The sequence below is a fragment of the Nicotiana tomentosiformis genome, chromosome 6, assembly GCF_000390325.3.
Source record: "Nicotiana tomentosiformis chromosome 6, ASM39032v3, whole genome shotgun sequence".
Lineage (NCBI taxonomy): Eukaryota > Viridiplantae > Streptophyta > Magnoliopsida > Solanales > Solanaceae > Nicotiana > Nicotiana tomentosiformis.
Genome location: NC_090817.1, coordinates 82952481 through 82974208, shown reverse-complemented (window position 1 = coordinate 82974208; position 21728 = coordinate 82952481). Strand labels below are relative to the sequence as shown.

The 21728-nt window shown below is 39.8% G+C and overlaps 3 protein-coding genes across 3 annotated transcripts in view; 1 reads left to right on the top strand and 2 right to left on the bottom strand.

Annotated features, from left to right (window-relative positions):
- The window catches only part of LOC104117964 (metallothionein-like protein type 2), a 50447-nt gene extending 49929 nt beyond the window's left edge, over positions 1 to 518 (top strand). The window contains exon 3 of the mRNA XM_070177525.1: positions 412 to 518. Within this exon, the coding sequence (XP_070033626.1) occupies positions 412 to 502 (91 nt within the window). The 3' untranslated portion in view covers positions 503 to 518. The remainder of the gene's footprint in view (positions 1 to 411) is intronic.
- A 12961-nt stretch (positions 519 to 13479) lies between these two features.
- Positions 13480 to 14508, bottom strand: LOC138894315 (uncharacterized). The gene is made up of 4 exons (XM_070179005.1): positions 14377 to 14508; positions 14100 to 14291; positions 13870 to 14025; positions 13480 to 13788 (listed from the first exon to the last, which is right to left on the bottom strand). The coding sequence occupies exons 1-4, from the start codon at positions 14506 to 14508 to the stop codon at positions 13480 to 13482; spliced, it is 789 nt and encodes a 262-aa protein (XP_070035106.1).
- A 3212-nt stretch (positions 14509 to 17720) lies between these two features.
- LOC104112392 (cytochrome P450 71A9-like) lies at positions 17721 to 20283 on the bottom strand. The gene is made up of 3 exons (XM_009622285.4): positions 19899 to 20283; positions 18808 to 19340; positions 17721 to 18432 (listed from the first exon to the last, which is right to left on the bottom strand). Exons 1-3 carry the CDS (start codon positions 20251 to 20253, stop codon positions 17818 to 17820), a joined length of 1503 nt encoding a protein of 500 aa, XP_009620580.1. The 5' UTR covers positions 20254 to 20283; the 3' UTR covers positions 17721 to 17817.
- Positions 20284 to 21728: the final 1445 nt, after the last annotated feature.

The following is a 21728-nucleotide window of genomic DNA, read 5'->3' as shown; positions in this document are numbered from 1 at the left end:
TTGACTAATGACCTAATTAATTAACTAGCCTAAAAATGCATGTAGAGTTACTAATATATTTTTTTTGGTATTTTAGTGTTTTACAAATGCAATTGATTATTCATTTAAAATCTAAAAAATGTAAAAATTAAAAATATTTTTGTATTTTCTTTAGGATTTAAAATGCAACTTAAAAATGCATCAAATATGAATACGTACAAAGCAAACTAAGTAAAAATATAGAAAAATAATTTAAAGCTATTTTTTTTGGATTTTTTAGGAGTAATTTTATATTAGGGCAAAAATTAGGCGCTCACAACTTTCCGGTACTTTCAAGGATGGCCCGAGATATTTTAACTATTCAAGCTTCAACAGAAGCATCGGAAAGCGCTTTCAGTCAAGCAAGACTTCAACTCGGTGATTATATAGCGTCTATGAGGGAGAGCTTGAAAAAATCAGTACTTCTCAAAGATTGGATCCGTTCAGAAAAATCAATCCTTCTCAAAGATTGGATCCGTTATGAAGAACTGATAGCTGAACTTGCGGAGGATGCTGCTTCGCCCGACAATGGAAGCGGTGATGACCAAGCTACTTTTTCACCACCACCAACGAAAATTCTTTCGAACCTTGAAGGATTTATGAAGTTTGTAAGAGATATCATGTAACTTGTATGAATAAAAATTTGCATGTATTATGTAACTTGTATTTTGGCACATCTTGATTAGTTGAAGCTTCTTCTCAATAGTGGTATTAGCACCTTGTTATGCTCATTCCATAGGGGGGAGGAAGACTAAGAAAGATATAGACATATTTTTTTTAATACTATAATTAAATTACAAGACATTACTTTGAATATCTCTTTACAATATTTTTGTCTTTAAATTTAGAATTAAAAGTTTAGGTCACAATTCTATAATAAAATTTACAATACATTGCCTTAGATATTTTTTTACATCTTTTTGTCTCTAATTTCAATTCTATTTTTTTTTTTAAATTAATGTTTTTAGCTGTTGGGACCACTTAGCCCGTTTAGCCCGTGGTCCTGGCCCGTTTAGCCTGGGACCATGAGTTCGTGGTCCCGGTCCCGGGTCAGTCCCTAGAAAAGGACCGTTTTGCCCGGGACCGTTTGGCCCGTTTAATTAGGGACCGGCCCGGGACCGTTTGGACCAGCCCACTTGGCCCGTTAAGGGCCCGGATCGGCCCACTTGCCACCCCTAGTGTAGTGTATAGAATAGAGGTGTAATTTTCATTCTCTCTTTGCTGAATGAAGAAGAAGCTGTGAGATCAATCTCATCTTCCTAATTCATTTGTGCATGTGTGAGTTTCATCATGGTATCAGAGCCACACGGCCATTAGTGTGGTCTCTCCGTTTCGATCTTCGAGTTTTACATCAGAAGCTCACTGAAGATAGCATCAATGGCGGGAATTGACAATGAACTGCCGCAAAAGCTCAGTCGCAACCATCCTCTGTTTTTGAATGCAAATGACAACTCTAGAGCAGTATAATCTCCTTACAACTGCGAGGATCGGAGAATTATTCCGTTTGGAGCCGAGCAATGCGAATTGCGATCCTAGGCCGTAACAAGCTATGGTTCATCGACGGCACATGCAAAAGAAAAAATTACAGTACAAATCTCGTAGATCTATGGGAGAGGTGCAGCGCAATCGTATTTGTAACGACTCGGCCGGTCATTTTGAGTATTATAATTCCGTTTCCCCATTTACTGCTCAAATTGTGAATTACATTTGTTATTTGGCTTACCGGGGTAATTGGTTTAGGTTCGGTGAGCCTTTGAAATGATTTAGAGCGCTTAGTTTCAAGGTTTAGAATTTTAGTTGAAAAGGTTGATCGGATGCTAACTTATGTGTAACGACCTCGCAAGCTCGCCGCGACTCGGACTTTTTGGGTTGAACAATGCATAGAAGTGAAAAGAAAATTTTTGTCGGAGATTGGTCATTTCTGCGACCACTATGCGGTCGCAGAATCACTATGCGAGGAGGGCAAGATTTGAGGAAAATCTGCGGTGCACTATGCGACCGCAGACTTGTTTTGCGGTGCATTATGCAACCGCAGAATAAGTATGCGGACCGCATAATGACCGCAGAACATGTCAGTAACGCCCAACTTTGGAGGCCAAATTATGCGGTCGGTATGCGGACCGCATACCTATTATGCGATCGCTTATGCCACCGCATAACTGCGTCGGAGCTTTTATTCTTTCTAATTTTTGACCCGATCCAACTTCTATTTATAGCCCTTGAAGCTCATTTTTAGCCAAAATTTGATATTTTAGAGAGAGGTGAGAGCATTTTAGAGAGAGAAAGTGAAGACTTAGTCATTTATCCATCAATTCTTGTTCAAGGTTTGAAGATTTTACAAGGATCTTGCTAGGGCTTCAAAGAGGTAAGAATTTCTTTCCTCAATCCTTCAATTTCAGGTTTGGAATAAAAATGGGTGATTAATAGTATGATTCTTGGGTGTAGAGTATCATGTATACATACCAATAAGGTTGTGGAAAGATTGTTAAGTTCAAATGGGTAAGGATTGAGTTGAAAATGGTAGAAAGCTTCGTAGATTTTAATTGAAGATTTGAGGGTTGAGTTGATATCGGATTTTAGTGAAATTTATATGGTTGGACTCGTGGTTGGATGGGCGTTCATATTCTATAACTTTTTGTCGGGTTCCGAGACGTGGGCCCTACGGGCGATTTTTGAGTTAATTTCGGATTTTATTGGGAAAATTAGTATTTTCTTATGGAATTAATTACAATAATTTGTATTGACTGATTCGAATTAATTGTGGCTAGATACGAGACTTTCAAAGATCAATTCTCGTGGCAAGGGCATAGCGGAATAAATAATTATACAGGTTGAGGTAAGTAACAATTATAAATCTGGTCCTGAGGGTATGAAATCCCGGATTTTGGTATCATGTGATTATTTTGGTATCATGTGATTATTTTGGAGGTGGCGCACATGCTAGGTGATGGGCGTGTGGGCGTGCACCGAAGGGATTGTGACTTGGTCCGTCCCGGGAAACTATAAAGTTGAATAATTTTTTGTTAGCTATATGATCTCTATGTGTTGAAGAAACTTGACTATAAATCATGTTAGAAATCATGCTTAGGCTATGTTATAGTACTGTTGAGACCCGTAGAGGTCGCGTACTTATTAAATTATTTTCTAATTGTTGTCTTGTGCTCAGTCTTGATTTTATTAGCAAATCATACCTCAGTATTTCTTGACATTTGTTGATGAACTATGTTATCTTTGTTTGGGCTGATCTTTTTGATTTCTGAGAGCCCGAGAGACTAGAGAGGTGAAGGACTGAGTAAGGTCGAGGGCATGTTAGTGAGGTAAGGATATTATGGAACGTGAGTTGTCCGTGCAGAATATTATAGCACGTGAGTTGTCCGTGCAGCACATGACTTGTCCGTGCAGATTATGGCGCTTGGGCTGTAGGAGCCCCTCCGGAGTTTGTACATACCCCCAGTGAGCGCGGGTACCCATTGAGTGTGAGTGTTGAGGGATGAGAGCCGAGTGGTTGAGCTGTTGTGACGAGCTGAGTGACTGTTGCTTGAGAGGCTGTACTTGCTTTGCATTTGTTATTGCACTTGATTGCTATCTGACATTGTTGTGAAATATCTGAAAGAATTTATATCCAGATTACTTGAAATTGAGTTGTATAAATTGATTTGACTTAAACTACCGGATTTGAAAGTATGACTATTCTTTGCTGGAACTACTGAAAGTGAACTATGACTGTGTAGCTCGTCATTATCTTCAGTTCCTTAGTTATTATTGTTACTTGCTGAGTTGGTTGTACTCATACTACACCCTGCACTTCGTGTGCAGATCCAGGTGTTCCTGAACATAGCGGGTGTTGATCATTTCGCGCAGTTGACTTTCAGGAGATTTTGAGCTAGTTGCCGTATTCCGCAGACCTTGTCTCTCCTTCTCTATCTCCTTGTTTACTGCATTTGTTCTCAGACTATTATAGACCGTATTTTCCAGACTTGTACTCATATTAGATGCTCATGTACTCAGTGACACCAGGTTTTGGGAGTGTTGTATCGGAAATTACTAGATCTTTGGAATTGTATTAAATGTTACGTTTTTAAATTTAAAGAAAACCATGGGTTATTGATGTTGTCGGTTTGCTTAGTACTGAGATAGGCGCCATCACGACAGGTTAGAATTTTGGGTCGTGACAGTATTATCATGGTTAATGAATTGTGTGTCACCGAAACTGCTCAGGGGAATCATTTACTCGTCAAATGCAACGACTGTCTGGAATGACCTAAAGGAACGTTTTGACAAAATTGATTGTTCAAGGATTTTTCAAATTCACAAAGAGATTGCAACTATTAATCAAGGTATTGCATCGATCTCCTCGTATTTCTCAAAATTACGATAGCTGTAGGCAGAGTTTGATAGCTTAGCACCAGCACCGGGATGAGATTGTGAAAAATCGAATGAATCAACTTCTATACATATAATGTCGGGTTGGTTTATTTTCGGTTTGACCTTTTTTAGTTAAAACCAAACCAAATATTGTCGGGTTTTATTTTTTCAATACCAAATCGTAGTCGAATTATTTTTCTCGATTTAACTCGGATTATCAGGTTGGTGCGGTTTGTCGGTTTTATTTGTACGCCCCTAAAAAAAGAGGAAAGAAATTAAAACAAAATCTTTGCGTAATGTAGTAAATATTCGAAAGTCACGAAGTTTTTAAGGGAATTGAGACATTAAAAAGAAAATATTGAAAAGACAAATTTAATTGCCCGATTCCAAAAACGCGAAGCCATCTTCAGTAATAAGTTATTATGGTAACAGAGATATGAAAAGCTGCCTCCACAAATCCAAATTAAAATAAGAGTTATATATTAAATTAATCTACCACGACAAAAGAAAGGTATAACACCTAACAAAAATCCATTAAAATACATCTAATTGAATCGAATAATAAAGAAGAAACAGATAAAACCTGCAGGCTAAGATGGAGTTTACACAATGCTGGGGGAGAAGAGAGAAGAGACTAAAGTGGGATGGGGTTTTCCGATTTGAAATCCTAAGGCCTTATTTTGCTGATGAATTGGGCTGGAATGAAGTCGATCGCCTAACGAAAGATGATGTCGTGGGCCGCCTAATATTAGGCCCAAAGATGTTATGCTCCTTTTTCTTCTTTCTATAGCAGGAGTGGGATTACTCGAAGAGTCCCACCTAAATGAATAACTCTTCATATCAAATTCTACTTTTTTTCATAATTCCAGTGTCGGATGTAACTTTTGTTGGAAGGCTAATTTAAAGTTAAAATAGAAAATTCAAATTACATAAGAGTTGATATTTGCTAGTTTATTAAATTCATGTTTATTTAGGATTTGTAGTCACAATTATATAGGTGTTTCGTCTTTAGTTAAAATAGGTTTCGTCTTATTATAAAAAGAGGTATCTCTAGCTTATTTTATATGAAATATTTATGAGAAGAATTGTAGAAATTTTTTAAAAACTTATTGAAATTATTCAGAGAATTGTAACAGGAGAATTTTAGTTAAACACATTCGACTTGAATTGCATATATGTAATAATTAAACAATATACATGTATACGGTCAAAATCAGGCCTACTCGATTTTGCTGTTTGATCGAGACAGGGGAGTTGCATTGGAGGTAGCCTCGTAATAAATTGGACCAGGGCTCGAAGATGAGACATCAAGCCTAGAGATCGAAGTGTACGTTGAGACCGAGGCCAGCAACAATCGAGATCAAGTATGACCGACTTCGAGGGGAGAATAATAACGGAATGATGAGATATTAGTAATCGGTCGAAGATCACAGCGTGAATCTCGGAACGGATATCCGTGATTGGTCGAGGATCATGGCGTGAATCTCGGAACGGACCAAATCAGAAGCGGATAACTAGATATTTATACGGTTTCCTTATGTAATGAGAGACATACCATGATTAGGTTTCCTCTACTGTATAAAGAGGAGATTCAATCATTTGTAGGATGATATATTCTTTTTTACTTACTGATCATCGTTGTTTGTTCCATCCTCTATTGTTCTTATTTACTAACCTTGAGACTATCTCGAATTGAGCCCGAGGTATTATTTGCAGACCAGTTTGATTTATTTTATTGTCCAAGTTATCTATTTAATTTGTTGTTTATCAATTGGTGCTGGTTTAAATCACATATCCTTAAAACCACAATATAAGTTTAATTCTTACTCAATTTTAAGGGTAAACAGTTTGGCGCCCACCGTGGAGCTAAGGATAATAGTGATTGTTCAGTACTGATTCTGGTAAAACACACTATTTTACGCTTGTTCTTGTCAAGTATCTTTGCTTTCAGGTTAAAACATGTCAAACTCACAAAATGCATCCACACACTGTGACAATTGCCTCGGATTCCACGGTGAAAAGAAAAAATATGATTGCTCCAGGAGTCAAGGTGACACAGGTTAATCTCGGGGGAGCACCGGTTGCCAACCCAGTCAATGTCAGTTCACACGTTGCTCTAAACGCGGACCTAGGCACAAATCTCGATGGGAGTGTACGCAGAGAAGGCCGATCTAGTGGCCAAGGAAAACAGGGCAAAGAAGACAAAGGAGTCAGTCTCCAAGTGATATTCGAGATGTTTCAGGCTCAGCAAGCCGCTATTGCTCAGTTACAAAATCAACATAGAGCTCCGAATAGGGTTGAGCCGAAAACTACTCGCCGTACCGAGCCAGTACCGGAAAGGTCGAATGGTAATGAATCGGGGACTGATCCTGCGGTAATGAAAATGCTCGAGGAGCTCGCCAAAAGAATTGAATCAGGGGAGAAGAGAATCGAAGCTAACGATAAAAAAAGTGGAGACATACAACTCTCAAGTTGATCAGATCCCGGGGGCACCGCCAATCTTGAAATGAATGGATTCGATGAAGTTTGTATAAAAGCCGTTTCCTCCAAGTGCGGCTCTGAAGCCTATTCCAAAGAAGTTTCATATGCCAGAAATACCTAAATATAATGGGACCACTGATCCCAACGAGCATGTTACTTCATATACATGTGCCATCAAGGGTAACGATTTAGAAGATGATGAAATCGAATCAGTGCTGTTGAAAATATTCGGAGAGACCCTTTCGAAGAGAGTAATGATTTGGTATCACAACCTGCCACCAAATTCCATCGACTCATTTGCCATGTTAGCAGATTCTTTTGTAAAGGCACACGTCGGGGCCATAAAGGTCGCAGCAAGGAAATCGGACCTTTTCAAGGTAAGACAAAGGGATAATGAAATGATGAGGGAGTTCGTGTCCCGATTTCAAATGGAACGCATGAAGTTGCCACCGGTCACAAATAATTGGGCCGTTCAAGCTTTAACCCAAGGGTTGAACGAGCGGAGTTCGATAGCATCACGTCAGTTGAAACAAAATTTGATCGAGTATCCAGCTGTAACTTGGGCAAATGTGCACAATCGATATCAATCGAAGATCAGGGTCGAGGACGACCAATTAGAGCTCCTTCCAGTTCAGTACTTCCAAACAGGTCGGCAGTTAAAAACCAGAGGGACGTCGACAGGGAGCCAAGATCGAACAGAGACCGATATCAACCATATATCGCAAATCGAAGGAACAATGGTTCAAGACGCAATTCCTCCCGGAGAGATCGAAGAAGTGATCGAGGACAGAATCCTTGGGGACTTATGAGCAAAAGTGGTTTTGACAAGTATGCCGATCCCAAGAGGCACCCCGGTTATCGAAATATTACTTTAGCATCGATGTATCGGGTATTGTATCGGCAATTGGAAAGATCAAAGATACTAGGTGGCCTAGACCCATACAAAATGATCCTTCACAAAGGAACCCAAATTTGATGTGAAAGTATCATGGCACGCATGGTCACAAGACCTAGGATTGCAGACAATTAAGGGAGGAGGTAGCCCGTCTATTCAATGAGGGCCACCTTCGAGAGTTCCTCAGCGATCGAGCCAAGAATCATTTAAGAGAAAGGGATGCCAACAGGAAAAATGAACAGGAGGAACTCCAACATGTCATTCATATGATCGTCGCTAGGGTCGACATTCCACAGGGACCCATATTCAAACGCACTAAGCTATTAATCACTAGGGAAAAATGAACCCGAGATTATGTGCCCGAAGGCACTTTATCATTCAATGACGAAGAAGCAGAAGGCCTTTCTCATCCCCACAATGACGCTCTCGTAATTTCTATCTTATTAAATAAAGTTCAAGTTAAGCGTGTTTTAGTAGATCCAGGTAGCACAGCGCATATCATCCGATCGAGGGTCGTAGAGCAGCTCGGCCTACAAAATCAAATCGTGCCCATAGCTGGGGTCTTAAACGGCTTCAATATGGCCAGTGAAATAACTAAATGGGAGATTATTCTACCGGTTAACGTGACTGGAACCATTCAAGATACCAAGTTCCACATAATCGAGGGGCGATATGAGGTACAATGCCCTACTCGGAAGGCCTTGGATCCACAATATGAGGGCAGTCCCTTCGACTATCCACTAAATGATGAAATTCCCGACGATGGCCGGTGTAAAAATAATATACGGGGAGCAGCATGCTACAAAGGAAATTTTTGCGGTCGATGAGGTAACGCCGATATCGACACTATCAACCTCGGAAAGGTCGAGCATCAAAAGTAAACAGGAAGTCAAATAGCAATCACAGCCACCAGCCTCGACCGAATCACGGAAGCAGGAGATAGAAGAAGGAGAGGAGAATTTTCTGATCCCTCAAACTTTTATTGTTCTCGAAGATTCTGACGCCACCAAATCAATGGTTGAAGAGCTGAAACAGGTCATATTGATCGAGTACCTACCCGAGCGAAAGGTATACCTGGGAACGGGATTAACCCCCGAACTCAGGAAAAAGCTTATTCAATTTATTATTGATAACATAGATTGTTTCTCTTGGTCCCATTTAGACATGACAAGGATCCCACTGGAGATAACGATGCATCGGCTAAGCCTGGACTCTAGGTTCAGACTGGTGAAGCAAAAGAGAAGACCCCAATCTGAGGTAAAACACGCATTCATAAAGGACGAGGTAACTAAATTTCTCAAAATAGGGTCTATTCGAGAGGTGAAATATCCCGAATGGTTAGCCAATGTAGTTGTAGTCCCTAAAAAAGGTAACAAACTTAGAATGTGTGTAGATTATAAGGATTTAAACAAGGCGTTCCCCAAAGATTCTTTTCCACTGCCTAACATCGATCGCATGATCGATGCCACGGCCGACCACGAGATTCTTACCTTTCTCGATGCCTATTCCGGGTACAATCAAATCCAAATAAACCTGGAGGACCGAGAAAAGACATCATTTATCACCAAATATGGAACATATTGTTATAATGTAATGCCCTTCGAGCTAAACAATGCAGGAGCTACGTACCAACGTCTAGTAAACAAAATGTTCGAACAAAAAATAGGTAAATCAATTGAAGTTTATATTGATGACATGCTAGTTAAGTCCCTGTGCTCAGAGGACCATTTGGCTCATTTGCAGGAAACATTCGAGATTTTAAGGAAATACAACATGAAGCTCAACCCCGAGAAATATGCTTTCGGGGTTGGTTCGGGCAAGTTCCTTGGCTTCATGGTATCGAATCGAGAAATCGAGATCAACCCCGATAAAATCAAGGTCATCGAAGACATCACCATCGTGTATAGTGTAAAAGCCGTGCAGAGGCTAATCGGATCGAAGCCACAGGTTTTTCTCTCTGCTCAAAAAGAAGAACGATTTTGCCTGGACCCCAGAATGCCAACATGCATTAGAGGGATTGAAGCGATACCTATCGAGCCTACCACTGCTTCACCCTCCAAAAGCAAATGAGAAACTTTACTTGTACTTGGCAGTATCAGAAATCGCGGTAAGTTGTATCCTAGTTCGAGAAGAGAAAGGTACACAATTTCCCATTTATTATGTAAGTCGAACCTTAGGAGAAGCAGAAACTAGATATCCACATTTTGAGAAATTAGCACTTGCACTGATAAGCGCCTCTAGAAAGTTAAGAACATACTTTCAATGTTACCCCATATGCGTATTAACCACTTACCCATTTCGTAATATTTGGCACAAGCCCAAACTATCGGGCCGATTGGCCAAACGGGCCATCGAACTCAGTAGGTACGATATCGAATATCAACTCCGGATGGCCATCAAGTCTTAAATTTTAGCGGACTTCGTGGCTGACTTCACGCCAACCCTCGTACCTGAAGTCGAAAAGGAACTCTTGTTAAAATCGGGTACATCATCGGGGGTATGAAACCTTTTCACAGACGGTGCTTCGAATGTGAAGGGGTCCAGGCTAGGCATCGTTTTGAAGCCGCCCACGGGTAGCACTATTAGGTAATCTATCAAAACTTCTAAGTTGACTAACAATGAGGCCGAGTACGAGGCCAGGATTGCAGGTCTCGAGCTAGCTAAAAGCTTCGGAGCAGAAGTCATTGAAGCCAAGTGTGACTCTTTATTGGTAGTGAACTAAGTAAACAAAACCTTCAAAGTTCAAAAGGATAAAATGCAAAGGTATTTGGACAAGTTGCAGGTAACCTTGCACCGTTTCAAGGAATGGACTTTACAGCATGTACCTCGAGAACAAAACAGTGAGGCCGATGCACTTGCAAATCTAGGGTCATCGGTCGAGGAATATGAGATTAGCTCGGGGACTATCGTTCAACTCTCGAGATCCGTGATCAAGGAAGGTCATGCCGAGATAAACTCTACAAGCTTAACATGGGATTGGAGGAATAAATATATTGAATACTTGAAGAACGGAAAGCTCCCATCGGACCCTAAAGAGTCGAGGGCCCTACGAACCAAAGTTGCTCGATTCACATTGGCTGAAGATGGAACATTATACAAAAGGACATTCGATGGACCATTGGCAGTGTGCTTAGGACCAGGGGACACCAATTATGTTCTATGAGAAGTCCATGAAGGCACTTGTGGGAACCATTCCAGCGCCAAATCACTGATTCACAAAATCATTAGAGGAGGGTACTACTGGGATAGCATAGAAAAAGACACTAAGGAGTTTGTTCGAAAATGTGATAAATGTCAAAGCTTTGCACTGATGATCCATCAGCCGGAGAACAACTTCATTCAGTCCTATCCCCATGGTCGTTCATGAAATGGGGAAAAAATATCGTCGGCCCTCTGCCATCGGCCCTAGGTAAAGCTAAGTTCATTTTATTTATAACTGACTATTTCTCTAAATAGGTTGAAGCACAAGCGTTCGAGAAAGTGAGAGATAAAGAGGTCATAGACTTCATCTAGGATCATATCATATGTCGATTTGGGATACCCGTCGAAATAGTGTGTGACAACGGAAAATAATTTATCGGCAGTAAAGTGACGAAATTCCTCGAAGACCATAAAATAAAAAGGATGTTATCAACACCATATTACCCTAGTGGGAACAGACAGGCCGAATCGACGAACAAGACTATCATTCAAAACCTAAAGAAAAGGTTGAACGACGCTAAAGGGAAATGGAGAGAAATTCTACCCGAAGTTCTCTAGGCATATCGAACAACATCAAAGTCCAGTACGGTGGCAACCCCGTTCTCGTTAGTATATGGCTCTGAAGTCTTGATTCCAGTCGAAGTCGGGGAACCCAGTGTCAGGTTTCGACATATAACAGAAGAGTCAAATCACGAGGCTATGAATACTAGCCTCGAATTATTAGATGAAAAACGAGAAGTTGCACTCGTTCGAATGGCTGCACAAAAGCAACGAATCGAAAGATATTACAATAGGAGAACCAACTTTCGCCACTTCAGAGTCGGGGACTTAGTCCTGAGGAAAGTCACCATCAATACTCGAGATCCTAATGAAGGGAAGCGCGGCCCAAATTGGGAAGGACCCTACTAAGTCCTCGACATCATCAGAAAAGGATCTTATAAGCCCGACATGATGGACAGCGAACAACTGCCAAATAATTGGAACATATCGCTTCTCAAACGGTATTATTGCTAAGGTATGACTTTATTCTCTTTTTTCATTTATATATTCAACACTAACTCACTGCAGATGATCGATCGAATATATCGAGACCTCAGGTTTTAAAGCACGCATTGCACTCTTTTTCCCTTCGCAAGTGGGTTTTTCCGGCGAGGTTTTTAACGATGCAACAATTACATGCTACCTGGGGACAATTTAACAGTATCCAAGGCTTCTTTACAATCAACCTCGAATACTGGGTGGCATCACCCTCGGATGTTACACTGTCGAGGAAATTACATCGTGTCAAAGGGTCTCGATAGAGAAAGTTTGTAATGGGCCAAATGTTCGACTGACCCGTGTCCGTATAGATTAGTCGAGCCCCGATGGCAAAACATGTACGCATGTATAGATTATACAAAGAAGCATTCTTTCTATATTATACATCTTGTGTCTCAAATAAATCTACTATACAAGCTCCATACTTATGATTTTGTGAGAAATGGTTCAAGGGCCAAGTGCAAATATACCTCGTACACTCGGGGACTGCCATCGATGATCGACATATTCGAGTAATCTAAACTAGACCTCAAAGAGGCACCCCTCGATCTATAGGCCAAGGGAATCGCTCTCGGGGACTAACACTTCGAATAAGTTCGAAGTGTTATTGGAAAATAAGCCCAAGAGGCATACTCAAAGGCTACGTCCAAACTAAGGCGGCTCGGAGACGTCCGAATCCCGCAATAAAAATAGGCCTTCGAATTCTTTGAAAAACCGGTTTAAAAAGGCTACCCTCGGCAAAAGGGCTTCGATGAAATTAGCCCTCGAAAAATCTTAAGAGGTATCAAATTATCTTAACACAAACGTGCTAAGGCACAGAAAGGAAAAGGGTTTCAATCGACATCAAACCCTCAAAAAACCCAATGGGTAAAGAATACGTGTTAAGGCATAAAGAAATTTTTACTAAATCTTCTAAGACGGAAAAGAGAAAAAGTAGCCATCTTTTAGAGGCCATATCGAGCCAATCTAAAGAGCCTAAGGGCCAATACACTTAGAGTTCGAGATTTTGTTCTCACTCAATTCGGACTTAAGGGTTCCACTATTCCGAGCTTAAATAAAATTGACTTGAATATAGCTTGAAGATTCATCATTATTTGATATAAAACCTTAAGGTGTCTGTTACTGTGAGTTCGAAACTTACTCGAACTCGGCTACAAAAATAGTACAATTACGGCTTCGATCAAGCCATCCGAAATCAAAATCCTTAACATATTGCTGAGCTCGGGGACTCGCCTTCGGTTAACTAAAAAACCTAAGGGTTTGTTCTACTCTGAGTTCGAGTTGTTACTCACTCGATTATAGAGGCTACAACAACCCGATTACAACAAAGTTCTCACAAGACAAAGGCAAAATAGAATTTATCATAAATCAGAAATCGGAGACGAAACGGAAAGAAAAGGAATATTTCATATATGTAAAGTATTTACAAAGACCACACAGGGTCTTACACAAAAAACAAAAGGAGAAAAAATTCTTAGTGCCTAGTCCACCTCGGGAGCTGCATCTTCGGGAGCTTCATCTTCATCTCCTCCGCTCTCGGATCCACTCGCAGAGTCTTCATCATCGGAAAGCAAAGCTCCGGCCTCGTCCTCCAAAACTTTTGCACTGTCAATATCAGCCGTGAGGTCGAAGACACGAGCATGTACCTCCTCAAGAGTCTCTCTTCGAGACTGACGCCTGGCATGATCGGCAATACGGGACAATCTAACCTCAGCAGCATCCAAAATTTCTTTTGCCCAAGTGTTAGCAGCTTCAGCGTCGGCTCGGTAGGAGGCCACGAGCACCTCTGCCTAGGATGTGGCCCTTGCATGATCAGCAACCAACCGGGTCTCGAGCTCTTCAACCTTCTGGGCTCGGGCCAAGTTCTCCACCTTCACACTTTGGAGTTGACGCTCAACCGAAGACAGTTGGGCCCGAACCGCATCTTTCTCCGAGGCGAGACGGTCGATGCTCTGCTTCCACCCCAAAGTCTCTGCCTCTTTCATCTTGGCTTCCTCATGAAGCTGCTCAACCAATTCGGCCTTCTGCTGAACTTGCAAAATCAAAGTGTTAGTCGCCAATATCAAGTTAATACATAACAAGCTCCCAAAATTGACATTACATGCTCAATGAGCTCGGTCTGATCTTGATGAGCTCTTTTTAGCTCGGCTCGAATACTCATGATCTCCTCTTCTTTTTGCACATAGAGGAGTTTGAGGGCGTCTCTCTCCTCCATAAGCTTTTTGAGATCAGCCTCACATTGGGCCAACTTAGCCCGGTATTTAGAGGACGTTTCTCGATGGAGAGTCGTAGCCTGTGCAGAAAGATATAAAATCAGACTTAGAGAAATAAGAACAAATGCAAGCATGGTAACATCATCGACCACAAGTAAAACTCACTTGGATCAGAAGCCGTTGAGCCTCATAAAAAATGAGTGATGCGTCTAGGTCAGAAACATCATCGACCCCCGCAAAGCAGCCACGAAATATATCATCCCTTTCGGGGGCCGTCCCCATATCGGGTGTCCCCATGGACAGGGCATCCCGAAACTTCCCCTCAGAGAATGTGGGGGGGGGGGGGGGGTAAATCATCTATATTAATTGCCCCAAGCGAGTCACTTGGGTCATTCTCTTCTCTTTGAAGGGCCTCAAAACTAGACCCTTCGAGCACACCCACCGGTTACTTGTCACAGCATGAGGCATCCTAAACACCCGATGACTTGGGGACTTTTCTCGGACCTTCCTTCGAGATCACCTCGATCTGCGGCTGAACCTCCTCGACCGTCATCGGCTCAGCAGTTCTCAAAACTTTGATGCCCTCCCTATTCCGAGCCACCAACAGGCAGTCGACATCTTCTCCCTTCTCGTCTTAATCTCGTAGCGTTTGGACTATATCGGCAGGCAAAACGGCGAGATCAGTCTTCGACTTTCGAGCCCTGCTTTTCTTGGGTTTTAGGGTATCTGGTGGCGAATACCTTTTCCTTTTCTTGTCTTTGGTCGGCTTCGGGACCTCTTCTTCCCCGAGGGGAGATGGCCTCATAACGACATTATCTCCAAGACCTGTATGAGAAGAAATCAAGTTAAAAGGAAGTATTTCACAGGAAAGCATCAAACACGGACGGGGGAACTTACCATGATTTTTGGCCTCTCATCGACCTTGGCCAAATCCCGCCACAAGTTTTACTTACGCTTCATGTTCCACTCTTCGGGGAATGGCATCTTCTCGGCGGGGATTAAATCGGAGGTCCTGACTCGGACAAACTGGCACATCCATCCTCGGTCCTTGTCCTCGTCTATGCTCAAGAATAGCACCTTCGTGGCCTGGCGCTGAAGCCTTATCAGTCCACCCCGATAAAGACGGGGGCTGTATAGCCCAATGAGATGATCGAGGGTGAAAGACATCCCCTCGATCTTGCTTGAGAAGAATCTGAGAAAAATGACAATACGCCAAAAAGAGGGGTAGTTCTGGCCTAGGGTTACCCGGTATTGGCGGCAAAAGTCGATTTTGACATGATCGACGGAGCCCAGTGTGAAAGGGTAGGTATACACACTTAAGAATCCTTTGAAATGATTGGTGATGTCCTCTTCGGAGGTAGGAAGCACCACCTCTTTATTCTCCCAGTGGCAGTCCTTTTTCACCTGCTCAAGATCGCCTTCGGATATCGAACAAATGTATCTAGACATGGGCTCGCATCGGCCGGGAACCGAAGAGGGCTTTTCGACTTTAAAGTTGGAAGTAAGTTTATATGGCCCGGGGATGCACTCTTCGATACATGGCTCCACCGGTGTTTTGTCATCGGCCGGCCACGATAAGGAGGCTTTTTCCTCTTGAGGAATGGTCTTTGATGTTTTTGCCATTGCTATATGAGGTTTAAGGAAGAAGAAGGCGGAATTTGTATTTTAATAAGATATTGGTAAATGGAAACCGTCAAAATTGATGAACTTGAAGAAGATAGAAGAGCTTTTGAAGATTAGAAGAAGTTTAAAAGTAAAGTGAAGGTGGTCTATTTATAATAGCCTTTGACGGTTTGAAAGCACTGGTGGCCGACCATCAACTGGCGATAATTAATGACTTTGGAAACTGTGCAGACGCGACGCTTCAGTCGCTTCTATCACTTACGTCATGATGTTGACGTCATAATTGATTGAGGCATTAAATCGAAGTCTCGAATTCATTTCTTCTCGTTACACTTCAAGAAACGAGGGGACTATCTGTATACGGTCAAAATCAGGCCTACCCGATTTTGCTATTTGATCGGGACAAGGGAGTTGCATCGAGGGGTAGCCTCGGGGGCTCGTAATAAATCGCATCAGGGCTTGAAGATGGGACATCAAGCCTAGAGATCGAAGTGTACATTGAGACCGAGGCCAGCAACAATCGACATCAAGTATGACCGACTTCGAGGGGAGCATAATAACGGAATGGTGAGATATGAGTAACCGGTCGAAGATCACGGCGTGAATCTCGGAACAGATATCCGTGATCGGTCGAGGATCATGGCGTGAATCTCGGAACGGACCAAATCAGAAGCGGATAACTAGCTGTTTATACGATTTCCTTCTATAATGAGAGACATACCATGATTAGGTTTCCTCTACTATATAAAAGGAGGTCCAATCATTTGTAGGATGATTATTCACTGATAAGAATATATATATACGTTGATTTCTTTATTTTACTTACTGTTCATCGTTGTTTGTTCCATCCTCCATTGTTCTTATTTATTAACCTCTTATTTATTAACCTCGAGACTATCTCAAATCGAGGGCGAGGTATTGTTTGCGGACCGGTTTGATTTATTTTATTGTCCAAGTTATCTATTTAATTTGTTATTTATCAATTGGTACTGATTTAAATCACATATCCTTAAAACCACAATATAAGTTTAATTGTTACTCAATTTTGAGGGTAAACAATACACATAACACCAAATTTTCTCCTATTATTATCGCTAAAAAATATTGATGGAGTAGTCAAACAGATAACAAGAAGTGACATAGAAGAGTTTAAGTCCTGGCGATGACAAGTTGACAACCCATCGCAACCACGGATATAATATGGCATCAATTCATTAGAAGGTAAAGAAATTTTTACTACTATATTATCCAACTAGTCAACAACAAAATTGGCTAACGTATCCCATATCCAAGTAGGACTAATACATAATGGAAACAATTAAATGTCCTTATTTGTAAACAGTAATGTTAATTATCTATTATATATGCTTACACCTATTCCGAAAACCACAAGGAGCTCAGACGTAAAGATAACAGTAGTATTTTCTTTCTTTTCTCTTCGGAGAAAGCTGGTCATCAAAATAAGTCTAAATATGTTGTTGAAACATTGGTAAGTCTCGTACACAAGTGGGACTAGTAGCAGTAAGATTTTTGTCTTTAGATGACCCGTTCGGAAAAAAAATCATTAAGATACAAATTATTGAAAGTAGAAAGAAAAAAAGACAAGCAAGAATCAAGAAATATTCTTTTAACATTTACTTTTGTAGTTTTTCATTTTATTTTTTATGGTAATTTTCGTTATTGTTTAGGTGGAAGATATATTTTAAAGAAGTTGGGTAGCATGAGATCGGATGAATTGCATGTATCCATGCTAAGAAGTTAACAAGGAAATAAGGTAGTTTTGTTACATAAATTAAGAGAACAAAACAAGGCTCATTTTATGGAATATATGATCATTTATATATTATAATAAAATATTGTGAAACTAGCTTACATAATTTAGGAAATGAGGAAAGTTTTGCATAATAATATTAAAATTTAGAAGTAGATACATATATGTTACAAATGACACCTCAAAGTATAGTATGTTAAAATCTTTTAAGATCACAACAAGTTATAATGAGAAGCTACTAAGCAAAGGGGAGATTTCTTGTGCATGGTAATCCCCAAAGCTTCTTCCATATCAACATCCTTAGGTAGCATCCCCTCAGGAAGTGACCAATTATAATGAAACAATAGATTAGCAAGTGCAAGCTCAACAAGTGGTATTGAAAAATTAATTCCTGGACACCCTCTTCTCCCTGCCCCAAATGGTAACAACTCAAAATTTTTGCCTCTGTAATCAATCTCCTTATCCAAGAATCTCTCTGGCAAGAATGTCAATGGATTTTCCCAATATTTTGGATCCGTCCCAATTGCTGTCGAGTTGATAAGGACTCTTGTATCTGCTGGAATTTCGTATTCCATTATTTTGCAGCTGGCTGTTGTTACTCGAGGGACTAGTAATGGGGCTGGTGGGTGTAATCTAAGGGTTTCTTTGATGACCAATTTCAAGTATTCGAGTTTGCAAAGATCGCTTTCTTGGACCTTTTGTTTTCCCTTGGCAACTTCTCTAACTTCCTCTTGAGCTTTTCTCAAGACTCTTGGATTTTTTATGAGTTCTGACATTGCCCATTCTATGGTTGTTGATGATGTATCAGTTCCAGCTATGAATATATCCTGCCAAAAGATAACCTTTTCATTGCTAATATGATGTGTTAAACACAATTGGTTGTTCTCAACTTAATTTTCATTATTGTTATCTAAAGACTCACTTCAATCTTAGAACATGCATTGTGATTCAACTCTCCTTACTGTTGTATATCTTTGGGGTACATATTTGTGTAAATTGTGAAAATATCGATTTGTAATTTTTTTTTTAATGGACAAATTTTGTAAATAGGTACATACAGAAGGCTAATTTTTTTTACCCTGCCTGAATAATCCGGTAAAAATTAGGTGCGACAATATACAGCACAGAAAAGTACTAAAGTTTTATGTAGAGTGAAGAACTAAAAAAACAAAATACAATAATTAAATTGAGAACAAACTTACCGCAAGAAGGCCCTTAATATGATCATCTTTGAGAGGAATTTCTTGGTTTGGGTCCTTTTGGATTCGAAGCAATACATCAATAACGTCTTCATCATCCCTTTGTTTCATCCAGCTACTTGAATTAAGATGATCTTCTATTATTTTGTCATAAAACTTATCCAATTCCCTAAAATTCTTTTCCAATCTTTCATCTAGCCCATTTATTTTGTTAATCCATGCTATCCCAGGAAAATAATCAGCAACATTAAACTCACCCAATAATTCTTGTGTCTCATAAAGAATTTCATGAAACTTCCTCTCCCCATAATCATTTCCTCCTTCATCACTCCCTTTCCCAAAAGCCACTCGACAAACAACGTTATTTGCCAAGGATAGTGCTAATGTGCTTATGTTAACAGGTGAGCTCAAGGAACTACAAATAATTTGAACCAAACTACTTACTTCCTCGTCTCGAATTGCCTCGAAACTTTGTACTCTCTTTGTACTTAGCAACTCCAAGACTAGAATTTTCCTAGCCTCTCTCCAGTAATTACCTGTTAAAAATATAATTAATTAAACAAACTAAAGGGTACTCTCTCTAATAGACGTTTGAGCTTTAAATGAGGTAGTCAAACTATATGGTATCAAGACTCCCTTGTTGAATTATAAAGTGCGCTTGTTATAAATATCACAACACGCACAAAAGATGTAAGAGGAAGATAAACATAAAACATATATTCATATCAAATAAAAAACTAAAATCTCAAGGGAGGTTTTTATAGGTGTCAAGAGACGCTTCTAGACTCACATCTAGTAAATGCTTAATTTCATACGAGCTATGAACTTAGCCACAATAACATAGAAGTGATTAATCTCATACACTCATGATGACTAAAAAGATACATTAATCTAGACACTTAAACATTTAAGTTTACAATTTCTAACAACAGTACTGTTTACAATAACAACTACTACTATATACGCCTCAATTCCAACAAATTGAGGTCAGTTATAAGATTCATTTTCTCATTTGGTAAAAAAGAATCAGATCTGTACTATTCAAAATAAATATAATAATTAAGTATAAAATAATATTCTCTCTAACAGCTTACCGTAGGGTGCAAAAGACACGTTACAGCAATTGTAACTAAACCTTTTGCCAGCATACAAAGCAGGACGGCCTGAGAAAACAAGGTCTTGAGTTCTAAAGATCTCTCGGGCAATGCCAGCTGAAGAGACAACCACAGTTGGGACAGAACCTAATTGCAAGAAAATGAAATCCCCATATTCATTAGAAAGTTTTTGAAGTGAACGATGAGGTAATTTTCCAATTTGAAGAAGGTTTCCTATTACGGGCAGTTTCCTTGGACCTGGAGGGAGCTTTTTTGCTTTGCTTTTCCTCTTTGTGGCCGATAATATTAGGAAAACAAAGAGAAAGAGAGAAGCTACCACTAAAAGGAACTTCATTTTTTATTTGGGGTTTGTAAGCTGAGGTAACGAGCTTCCTATTATAATTTATAGACAAGGAATCAACACATTTGAAATAATTCCGTGGTCCTTACGGAAAGAAAAGCTGAACTTGGACAGCTATTGAAAATATTATTTTACATATATCCCAAACTGGTTGACCACCACGTACATGTGAAATAATTTCGAAATAGGAATATAATGGTGTTTCAATTGAACACTTAAATCTTTCTTTTAATGCTGTTTATATTTAGGTGGTCCAATAACGTGCATCTCCTATTCTTTTGCGCGTCCGTTTCTCGTCCTTTATTTGATCTCTAGAAATGATAGTCACGAGTTTAAAAATTACTATGATTGTTTATATGTAAATTTTTTCTCCATTTATTTGCTCTTTATTTTGATCTTGAGTTGTTGGTATTGGATCCTACAGGATACACGAGTCAACAAGAGATGATGATTCACATAAATAATGTCAGCTCAAGTGAATTTCGTTTACGAAGTTACAAAATAAGAACGAGTGTGGAACATTTGGTTAAGGATTGTTCTCTTACGAACTTTTAACGGAGGTATATTCAAATAACTTTACGTTCAAGAGTAAATTTGAACTTTTTCCGTGAAGAGGATTATTTATTTTTGGCGATAATGCTAAAATCAGAGTGTTTACACTCGCAATCCTTTTTCATAGGAAAGTATTTCGAATTTGAATAGTTATGTTTTTTCAGCTTGGAATTGAATAGCTTCACTAGTAATAAATTTGTCAAATGCAGATATCCTATAACTTTGTTGGTAAAATATGCACTCACTTTAGGTTTGGTGCAAACCAATTATATATGGCGGCAAGTGTACAGAAGACACTATTTTTTGAGCCGACAAAGCATGACTTTGGGCCTAATAACGGAATTGATCATTTGCTTAATTTGCTGAATTTTCTCTCTGGCGTGCCATCATTCTCTCACTAAGTCCGGGTAATATAATCAAGAGGGAATACTTTTCAAGCCAATGACTAGATTAAAAAAAATACTTTGAGATCAATCTATTCCAATGAAATGTGATGATTGTAAAGGAAACTTCATGGGTTGTCTTGTTTGTTCTCTTTTTTTTTTTAAATACAATTTATGCCATTAGCTAGGAGGCGTAGTCCTTATATTGCTCTCCAAAAATCACAGCATAACTGAGGAGGGCATCAACCTAGCCTCTATTCAACAAAAAACAAATCCTGTAATAATAACCAGGGTCGTATATAAGTACAAAAGATCCACAATTTAAGTTATAAACACTCATATGATCCTATACAAGATTAGTACCCTTGTACATCCAATTTATCCAACTTATGACAACATGTTCCTCCTTTTACTACAACAAATTTGATTATCAATAACGAATTATTCTGTCACTTAAACTTCATATTACGTCATAAAAACGCTTTTATGACGAAAAATAATTCGTCAATAGTTCGTCCCTGAAAGAGGGTCACT